The sequence below is a fragment of the Cyprinodon variegatus genome, unplaced genomic scaffold (assembly GCF_000732505.1).
Source record: "Cyprinodon variegatus isolate N-32 unplaced genomic scaffold, C_variegatus-1.0 Scaffold76, whole genome shotgun sequence".
NCBI classification, from domain to species: Eukaryota; Metazoa; Chordata; class Actinopteri; order Cyprinodontiformes; family Cyprinodontidae; genus Cyprinodon; species Cyprinodon variegatus.
Window position 1 is genome coordinate 876,252 of NW_015150529.1, and position 11,235 is coordinate 887,486.

The 11,235-nt window shown below is 39.1% G+C and overlaps 1 protein-coding gene across 1 annotated transcript in view; it reads right to left on the reverse strand.

The window, feature by feature from the left end:
* The window catches only part of LOC107083520 (afadin-like), a 158,249-nt gene that overhangs the window by 89,493 nt on the left and 57,521 nt on the right, over window positions 1-11,235 (reverse strand). Inside the window, 5 exon segments of the mRNA XM_015372827.1 lie at window positions 1,378-1,472; window positions 3,757-3,801; window positions 6,129-6,266; window positions 9,709-9,793; window positions 10,389-10,546. Coding sequence (XP_015228313.1) covers window positions 1,378-1,472; window positions 3,757-3,801; window positions 6,129-6,266; window positions 9,709-9,793; window positions 10,389-10,546 — 521 coding nt within the window.

The following is an 11,235-nucleotide window of genomic DNA, read 5'->3' on the forward strand; positions in this document are numbered from 1 at the left end:
ATTTTTTGATGCAAGGCCTTGCAGAATCTATAACGCAGGGGTATTATTATTCAGTGAATGAGGTTTTAATAGGAAAAGGTGGAGTACAACTTTTCTACTTCTGTTATTTTCTGTAGTTTCTCAAAAAAAAAAAAAAAAGCATAACGATATTACAGCTTTCATTGATTTATTTCAAACTTGAAACTTTGTTTACCCTGTAAGGTGTAAAAAAATAAATAAATAAATAAATAAAAACATGAACCAATTAATCGAATCGAATCGTGGTGTTTTCTTGAGTATCGAAAATAATCGAATCGTTGGGTCAGGAAATCGATACTGAATCGAATCGCCATGATGGATGTGATTTACACCCGTAGCAGAGATGCCACTGGGTTTTTTTTTTTTTTTGTTGTTGTTTTTTTACTGAAACATAGAAATCAAAAATGCATCTGTAAACAAGATGCATCATCATTCATCATGATTTTTTTTCTGTAATCCATAACAGATGCCTAATTTCTCTACCTGATCTTAAAAATGGGAAAGACAGGAGAGCACGTTGTTAAAGTAAGGCAGATGTCTGCTGGTCTTCATGAGACTGCAGGTACAAGAAAACAGCGCCTCAGCCAAATTTTTAGGCTCTAGTGCCCTTAATTGTTGTTTTTATTTTTATTTTGAAAGTATGTAGACAGGAAAGCGGATTGCAAGAAAGGGGGGGGAAGACATTCAGGAAAGGTCAACATGATCGGAACTTAAACCTGTGTCAGCCGGTCTATGGGTCATACAGTCTACCTCCACACCATCGCAGCATCCCAACCCCAGCCAAATTAAGATAAATCTACAGCAGGATGATAGTTAACATCTTTAAAAAATAAAGAACCAAGTCTTCAAGCACAGTGGGGCAGATGGTAAAGGACGTAAACATCTCTTAAGTTTACGGGTAGTGAAAACAGCACGCTGCGTCTTGAGTCACCATAAAAAAAAAAAAAATCATGAGACGAAACAAAAACAAGCACGCAGGAATTCAAAAAACATTTTGGTTTTTGCCACAAACCTGAATGTCTAGAGTCTGAAAATACTTCTAGGACTCTAATCGCAAAAGTTCTGCTAACATCCATTTACTTTCTAGATGCTGTCTGGTGTGAAACATGCAGGAAAGCCCTTCTGATACAGCTATGTTACTAAGTTGGGTGTAGTTGATCTGGGTAAATAAAGTATTTCTAAACACGCCTCTCGTTACACGCCTGTTACACATTCCCACTCTTTAGGTGTATCTGAATGAGAAGGATTAAAACCAAATAAAATAGTGTTTAAAATGATTCTACTGATAAATAAACTTCTTTAGGAGATTATAATCAACTAAAACAAAGCTCATAAACAGCTGGAGTTCTGGTGGTTCACCTGGATGGCTCCGTCTTCTGTGCAGTCCGAACCGACCTCTGTGATGCTGTGCTGAAGCCGGTACAGCTTCGGTTTGTCTCTGGAGTCGGAGCCGTCTGGAGGCACAGAAAACCTCAGTTTAAGCACAAATCAAGGCGCGGCTACATTCATTTATTTCATTATTTCCAGAATAAACAGTCAATCGGAAGTGGTGTGTGCAGAAGTAATTCTGACTGAAGTGATGCAGCGAGTGAGCAGAAAAGAAAAGCTAATGATTATTAGTAAGCAAGTTTTAGTAAAAGCAAAGCAGCACATTAGTTCAAAATGTCTGCTGTGGAGGAATGAGGAGGACAAAAATCCTTTGGAGACAACTATTCAAAGATAGATTAGGTTCATCCTTTCTGGAGGTTCTAGTCCATTATGGTTTGTAATAGAGATTGACAGATACACATTCTTTAATGGTGATGCAGGTACAGATTATTTAGTTATTAGTGTAAACAGGGTTGCAGCCTGTGGCTCTTTGTACAGTAACTTCTACAATGCTATTTATAGTGACCTAAACTGATAAACAGATGAAGTATAATACACTGGGAAAACGATCAAGAAATAAGTAAAAATTTCATAAATCAAGAGTATTTATCCTTAATTTGAGCAGGTAAATTAAATAGTTTGCCAATGGAATGAGTATTATTACTCTTAAAATAAGATACTTAGATAATATGCACTTGAAATAAGATAATGCAATTGTGTTTTCGTATTTTAAAGGAAAATTGTCTTGTTCCTTTGGCAAAGTTGTGGTTCTGAACAAATTTTACTCGGTTGGACTCGGGGCAAAATGGCTGTTTGGAATTTGGACCACTGGTGTAACTGATCCACGATATGTGCTGCCGATTTTTGGGGGCTAATTTGTGGAGAAGATAATACCTTCCATTAATCTATTTGCATTAGGGGTGGAACAGTTCACAAAATCCACGGTTCAGTTCACGGTTTCGTGGTCACGGCTTTCGGTTCGGTATGTTGATTGTTGACCTGACATGTTGGTCGTGTTGCTGTTAGCATAAACAAAACGTGTTGCACAATTCTTGCACACTGTTGCACTTTTATCCACAACTTTCTTTCTGCCGTCATCGTAGGTCACTCTAAATGCAAAGCGCTCCCATACAGCAGACCTATAAAGTGCTGCTGGCGCGTCTTCCAACTCCTGTTCTTTCCCACTCGCCATACCCACACAATTCTCCACAACAACTCATTTTTTTTCTGCTACACCCGGCTAAGCTGCTTCGCTTCTTCTTCTTGTTTACTACTGGTGGTTGGCTTTGGTCGCAGTACCGCCGCCTTCTGCTCTGGAGTGTAAACGCTTCGCCTATGAGAAAAAGGAGCAACGCATGAACCGAACGAAACACACGCGAATCGAACCGAGACAGTCGAACCGAACGGTTCGGACGGTTTTCATAAATCGTTCCATCCCTAGTTTACATGATAAAAGGGAAAAATATATGATACACGTCTATAAAACACCAAGTCAAATTTGCTAAAACATTGCTGCTGAATGCACTAATGCAGGATTCTTCAATGTTTTTCCAGGCCAAGGACCCCAAACTGATGGCAAGATGGAGCAGGGACCCCCTAATGATATATATTGTATGAAATTGTGTTATATCAAACTGGTCCTATAATCACTATTATAGGAGTAATGTAGCGTAATTTCATCCTGGGATTATTAAAGTATTTCTGATTTGGATTCCTGGTTGATGGGACAGGTGTTGTGAATGAAACGGTGCCCAGCTTGAAAGAGCTCCTGTGTGTCTCTGAATGTGTGCATTGATGACTGAAAGACGTCTTCTGCCTCCATTTATCTGTTTACTACAGTGTGTTGAATTCATGTTAATGTGGATTTAAAGACTTTTCAATTAGTGGAAAAAAATTGTGGGGGGGAAATATAACTCAACCAAAACTTTCGCCACCCCCTTGCAGTACCTCCGTGGACCGCCTAGGGGTGGCAGACCCCCTGTTGAAGACCTAAGCACTAATGAATGGAACGTCTGCATGCATCACTGATTTTAAAAAAGCACTAATTTTGGCCAAAAATATTGTTCAGCGATGTATCAGTCTATTTTTAGTCTGTAAGGGATCATCCACAACAACAACTCAGACTGCTACAATATAAATGTAATAAAAGTTTAATTAATACTGTAAAAGTGTCATACTTATGTAGCTGTAATCAAAATCCTAGATAAATAGCATCGTTACCCCTCATCTGTGACAAAGTATGAATATCTGATTAAAACGTTACACCGAACATCTGCCATTTCTAAGCCAACATGTTTGAGCTGAAAAGGCTTCAGAGCAGAACCAACCCCTCTGCTGGAAAAACAGGAGGAGGTGCGGTGCAGTTTTTACCTTCTTGGTGCCGATAGGCGTAGTAGGCATAGTGATTCCCTCGGCCTACAGACGGCAGGCAGGCAGGCAGGCGGGCAGGCAGGTAAGGAGCAGACGGACACATGCACAGACCCCACACACGCGCACACACACACACAAACAGGCAACCAAAACATGCCATGAGAAGGTGGGAAAAAAGAGACATAGCAGAAGGTAAAAATGCAGCAAGGAGGAAGAAATATGCAATAATAACCAACTAACCCCAAAACGCACACAGACCACAAATTTATCAGCACTACAGCTGTTTAAAATCCCACTACTCTATAAAACGGGAAATAAAGAATTAAATCCATTTGTATTGGGGGGAGAAAAAAATCTGTTTTAAGATCCAAATCAAAACTGCCTTCATAGGAAAAGAAGTGAAATATATTTTACATTAAATTCAAAAACATTCCAGGACTAACTAACTGTATGCAGCTATGTTTAGCAGCTATGCTTAACAAGACGAAGCTAATCGGAATAAACGTACGATGGGATTAAAATTTGTCATGTAAACATGGCATTCGGAATATTCTGATTGGATTTGCAGGATAAAAAATTATAATCTTGCTAAGAAGTGGTTTATCTCAATGGACAACCTGATCCGTAAGCATGTAAACGATGAATGAGGCAAACACGCCATGTACACGCCGCATCCATGTGATATACTAGATAAACGAGTAGCTAGCCAGAGCGTCGGAATATTCCAACACGTTTACTTTACACATTTTGTATTTGTTCAACCATTTATTCATATTACTCATGTCAATGTAAGTAGAACAGTCCAGCTATTTGTTTTTGAGCCAGAATACATTTTAGTCTAATGTGGAATAGGAACGTAGTTAGCCAGAGATTTTTTGTACAAAGCTAATCCAATTTTTTTTTTAAACCCTGAACAAACTGAGCGACAGAAGTTGGTGACTCAAAATCAAAAATATGGTCAATATTCTAATTACTAATTCTCAGTCGACATTTCCCAAACCATGGACATGTTTAGCGATATCAGGCTTTATTGGAGCGTAAAAGTAACCTGGCATAAACCAGATTAATACGTGTAGTTGAATTCAGTTCCTACATGGTATCAGTCTTGGACGCCTCCTGTAGAACGTGTTTGCAAAAGTTGGGACATTCAGTACAATTCTTTCAAACTGATTGGGGGCCTCCTATGTCGAATTTTTAGCCAATCACAGCAGCAATAGCGGCTGTGATTGGCTAAAATCACATTCTTGATTTGTTTCACAACTAGCAGAGTTAACCTATAAACCAAACTAACGCAATCCCGACACGAGGAACCTGCAAACATCCTGTTCGTTTTTTTAAAAAAGAAATAGAGGTTATTCCAGCTGAAACTGACCCAGCCATGTTTATTTTTGCTTCAGTTAACGCGTTGACGTCATGCACGTCACTGTATATCATTGGTCCCAAACATTTCTGTATCGAGGCTAACTCATCGGTTGGCTACTGGTAAGATGTATTTACGTGAGTTTACGTAAGTATGAGAAATGAACTCTAATATTAGTCTCACTGAATAACTAACTGTATTGTTAAAACATTTCACATTAACTTTTTAAACTTTTATTATTTCTTAATCTCCTTTTTTCTCATAATTCTGACCTAAAATATTAAGAAAATATCTCATTCAGACTGACAGCACTCAGCTCTGTTTATTAAACCCACTGTACCCACAACCGGTGACCAGTAAACCGCTCTGTTAATGTGACAGATGCGTTAGTATGCTCCTGCATCAGGGCCTCGGGTCCCCCAAAAACATCCCAGCATAGTGGGGAGTTTCTGGGTCACCTTTGGGGTCAGGAGAGGTAATGATGCCAGGTGATTAAAAAAAAAGCAGATGGAGAGAAAGGAGAGAGGAGGATCAGTAGCAAGAAACAAGCTGTTAGGGCTGCAAACTTGTGTTTATTCTCCAAAATGACTTGAAAGCATCTCTTCACGAGTTTCTTAAGGCTTTATTCCAAGATTAATACTTCAGGAAAAACACTTACCTTTCATATCCGTTGAAAAAAACCTCAGACCTTACAGTTTGTACATTTACATCAATTTATATTTGTGAATATAAATATAAATCACTGGTAACTTTGCAGGGAGCAAGATGTAAATATGAGTGTTACAGTAAACCTACAGTAATGTAAATCTCTGAAATAAAATACAGCAATAAAGGCTCAGCTTTTGTTTTCAGTTACAATTAAAACAGGCAGAGTAAAAAACTTAAAACCTAAAAAAAAACCACTGACTTCTGAGTAATTAATCTACATATATTAGTAGCTATTTTGCTGCCACCTGTTGGCTGACGTGTGTCATAACACCATAAGAGTGGGGGGAGTTTCTAAAAGTCCTACCTGGACTCAGCTCCACCAAATAAGGCAGTTTTTCAGGCGGCATTGAGCCGTCCTTTCCTCTGAGGCCCTTCTCGTCCTTCCTTCCTTTCCTGGCCTGGTAGTCCGGAGGTCTCTTCTTCAGCTGAAACACCAGCGGTCCTGAGGGACAAAGATTCACACCTTTTATAACAACGTGATGTGATAAAAACATGCAAAACATTTATTTTCCCTGAATACAAAACAATACAGTGCATTTTGGACTTTAAAGCTTCTCCACATCAGATGTAGAGGTGAGTAACGAAGCAGGTTTTCTCAAAAGGTAAGAACTGCCAATGAGTCCATGTTGCTCTTTGTCGATGAGCCACCTGCTGAAAGTCATCCCACAACATCTCAATTTAAATGCAACCTAACTAAGCCACTACTAAACCTTTTAGGAGGTGAACATGTTGATACATTAGGGATAGAGAAGGAAGCACACAATCAAGCTCTGCTAACTCTGGTGCTCCAGTGCTCTAGGTCATTTAGAGATGGCCAAACATCCCCGACTTTTTGATATGTTGCTGAATTTTTTTTAAATCAGGGCATGAGGCCGAAAAAAAAAAAAAAAAACTTTGGTCTAATTATTTTCGACAGGCAAGTAGTCTTGCTGTGACTTCTTAATTTTACACTTTTAACGCCATTTCTGTTTTTACTGAAAAGAATCACAAAGCTGAGTCATGATTACAAAGGCTGGGTGGAGATTTGAGCTCTTAAAGGTATAGAGGACCATCTTTTTTTTCCGAGTTGATCATCTAAAATCAGCGGTCCCCAACCACCGGGCCGCGGACCGGTACGTGTGTGTGTGTGTGTATATATATATATATATATATATATATAAAATTTATCGACGATCAGAGTCTGAGTGATGTTTTATTTTGCAAAATATAAAAAAAATTGTGGTATTCTCTCCCAATTACATCAGTCCAATTACAACAATTCAGGTCAAGACTCATCCTATCTATAACATTCTATCTTTGTGAAGCGGGATTTTCTGCGGTTACAGCGACTAAAACAAAGCTACGGAGCAGACTGGACATCAGGAGCACACTTCATGTGTCATCGTCTCCGATTATGCCTAGATGGGACTGGCTTGTTGTTTTATATTTATGCTGTTTGTATTTGATTTTTTGCCAGTCGTATCATTTTACTTGATCATACGTTGATTTGAGCTCTTAAAGGTATAGAGGACCATCTTTTAATATTGAGTTGATCATCTAAATAAGTGGTCTTCCTTATTGTCAATCATTCGGGCAATACGTTTACCTAAGGCTGTCCTATGTGCTCGCCCCGTTAGCTATCTTTTTCTGGGCGTGCGCTCTTTCAGCCGTATATCTGTGGTGAGCTACGGTTTTAGACAGTCATTCTCTTATGACCCTTGGCAATTTTCAAAGAACCACTGTGAGAAAGGTGAGCTTCAATAAGTGTCTATGAAGTGTATGAGGAAAAAAGAAAGGCCTCAGAAGAGGCAGATGTATACACAAATGCTTTGTGTAGAGAGCTCTCCTCACAAAGCGGCCTGCTGTCGCCATAGGCTGCAGCTACCCAACAGCGGCGACTAATAAAGACGAAGGTGCCGCGCTGTGAAGGAGGAGTTACATGACTGACGGGAAGCAAAAAGCAGCGATCATCTGTCCGAATGGTCAGTTAACTGAGTTTGCTATAAAGTCCACTATATAGTCCCGCTATATAATTTGATTGAGGGATTTAGGAGTTAGGGCGGACGTTTAGGCATAAAAGCTTGCATGAGCGATGCTTTAAACAGAGCGTGGATGAGGAGAAATGGGCTCATGCACGCTCTTGCACATGCTTAATAGGCTTTTTCCTCTCTAGAGCAGGTACAGGGTAGCCTAGTAAACTAGCTCCACCCGCCAGCGGCCAAAATCATTTTTGCCTGCGAGTGGTCTAGCCTCGATCAATGCCCCAGGCCCTGGAACTGGTTGGCCAATCACAACGCAGAGATGAGTTTTGAATTTCTGTATGCAAATCAGGTGGGGTTTTGAGGGCGTGACGACAAAGCTGCACGACACTGGAGAAAGAACAACAAGGAAGATGGCAAAAACTATTTAACAGTTCCTGTTTGACTCAGCTTTGGAATCAGTTTTTGGAAGGATTAGACTTGTGGTTTTCGTTGAAACGTGAGTAGGAAGAGGCTCTACGCTCCTTCATTTTTAAGAAGGACGTAGAAGACATTTTGTATAAAACGTAGACAATAAAATTTGCACTAAATGTTTATCTGAAAAAGGAACTCCTCCATTGTTTGTGGGAATGTCCTAAAGTCCCGAAGTTTTGGAAGGATGTTACTAAGTGTCTATCTGAACTGCTTAAAGTAAAAGTCCCATTAGAGGTTAAATTCTGTGTTCTAAGAATATATACAATAGAATTTAAACAATCACAGAGGATAACTACATTGATAGACTATGGACTTCTTCAAGCCAGATCTGTTGCACTATGCTGGAGGAGCATGGAAGCCCCCTCCATGGGATTCTGGAGGAAAGAGGTTGCAAGCTCACTTGGACTGTAAAAACTATCATACATTGCCAAGGGCAAACAAACAAAGGGACTTTGAGAATCGATGGGAGCCAAATATGAGGACTGTAGGGACTGAAAGTGGAACCTATTGATGGGAGTTTTCAATGGATGTCTTGACTACAGTTTTTTATTCATATAATGCTCTTTTTTTTCCTTTTTTAATGTCTCTGCCTTAATCTAAAGAGCATTGTATATTTTTGGAACTAGACAAATGCAGGTTTAAATGGTGAATGCATGAGTAAATGTGTGTATAAGTACAAGTATAAGTACATGTTAAAATGTGGTCATCAACCTCTATAACGCCTCCCTCAAGTGAATCAGGCCCCCCCCCCCGTAATTGACTTTTATGCACTATTTTTGCACACCAAATATCACTTTACTTGGATTTTCACTTTATTTGGATTTAGTTTTTACATATGCATAGATATACGTACATGTATATATACAGAAGAGCTATATGTGTATATATTTTATCTCTTTTTTATCCTTATTTTTTATCTTTATTATATTGCATAGTTGGATGTGTGTATATATTATATAAAACTGTAACTGGAGCGTGTAACAAAAGTAATTTCCCTCTGGGATTATTAAAGTATTTCTGATTCTGATAAAAGGTTAAGTTTGGAATTTTTGTTGTATTAAAAAAGAGAAAATTCAATCAAATATATTGGTGACAATAATATACAGTTAATGTGCCACAATTTAGACTAAGAAAAACTGTTTTGTCGTTTTGTGTATACTTTCTAACAGTGAATGAGCAGCAGCTTAGAGGTGAAAATGAACATTTCCATTTATAAAGTACAGCAGGGATCAAAATGTAAACAGTGTAGGAAACACATGGACACCAAATTGCTTACAGGGGGGAAAAATTCTAGTAGGAAGGGAGAAAATGGGATTGTGTGGCTGAAGTTCTTTGACATGATGAAAAGCTGTAATAACATTTCTATACCAGAGGGAGGCAGTATAAGTCAATAAAAGGCCTTGTAAGTTGAGTTTTTTTAGACTCCCAGCAGGAGGAGAATCCAGTTTTTACCTCTGTCTGCAGGCCAGTCTCTGAAGATCTGCTGGGGACACTCCGAATCATCCAGGATCACCTCTTTGCCCGTTTTTTCCTCTTGCTGCAGAGATAAAGAAAAATACGAAATCAACTTTTGAAAGAAAAAAATAAAAATAATCCAAAAGAAATGACATATAATTCACATGAAACCCTGATTTTTCAGAGAGTCTAAATGATATCAAACTAAAGTTAAACATTTTGAGGACTGTATGGAGCCGACTTTAGCTACAGGCTCCCTTCTCCTCTGCACTCCTCACAGTTCGCACCTACACATTACTACAGCTTCTATCCAACTAACCACCACATCCCTGCTTGTTTAGTCTGCTGCTTTGCTCTCTAAAACTGCATCTATGAGTATCTGCAGCTGTGAGGTTAAGCATGCATGTTTTTGGTCTCTGCAGGACCCCTTGCAGCAAAGTCTGCGACACAAAACACACAAAGAGTGCCAACAGCCCTCAGTGAGGAAGGAACTGAACAGCACTCCTCCCAAAGGGTTTGGGTGCACAGAAGCATTCTAGGTCAGGCATCCAAATATTTGAATCATGTGGGAAATGTTTGGTGGTAAAGTTATGCTGCTGGAGCAGCTAAAGCTAATTAAAATCATCAGAAGGTGTAAAAGTTGTGTTTACAGCTAGAGTAGGATGAAGCGTTTTTACCCGGGCGATGCAGTAATCCCTGGCGTTCTCCTTCTCCATCCCGTACTTCTCCAGAGCTGCAACCACGGCGGAGTCCGCTGTGTCTCTGGTGGACAGCAGGATGGTCTTGTAGGGGATGTTGGGTTTCAGACTGTCGGCGTAAATCTTGATAGTCCCCCCTGCAAACAGCAGAGAATTTACTTTACTACTGTATTATCCAGATAAACATCATAGCTGCGTATGTTTAAGAAAAATAAGGAGTCGGCTGCTGAATGCAGCAGTCCTTTTAAATGAAAAATAAAAGTAATCTCCCAACGACCATTTTAAGAATAAATATTAAAACTTTTACAACTCAGGAGGTTTTTGGAGCATCAAAGCATCTAAAAATGTATTTTATCACAGAATTTCTAATGTAAGGACCAGGTTATCCTAAAGCTCTTATCTGTTTCTCGGTAACTCGATTTTGACGCTTTGTGTTTCGTGCTTCGCATGTGCGACTCCACTGCCTTAATTCCCATCGTTCCGAGCTTGAATGACTTCTTGCACAAAATCCACTGAGCCTCATGTATGTAAACTCTTGGCTGGAGACAATTTTGGTTACATTTGCACTTGATCATATTTTCCAGACAAAAAAGTTAATGGTGCATCTCCCAAATGTCCCGGCCGCAACAACGTTTTATTGGTTCCGCTATCGGGAGGGAACCAATAATGGCGAGCCATTATTTTTATTTTTTTAATTAAAAAACAATTTTTTTATATAAAAAAAAAAATTGTTAGTTTTAACGATTTATTTAAATTACAAAAATAAATCGTAATAAAAATGATCCTATTTATGATGTTTTAAAAATTAAGACCTACGAAAGACTGA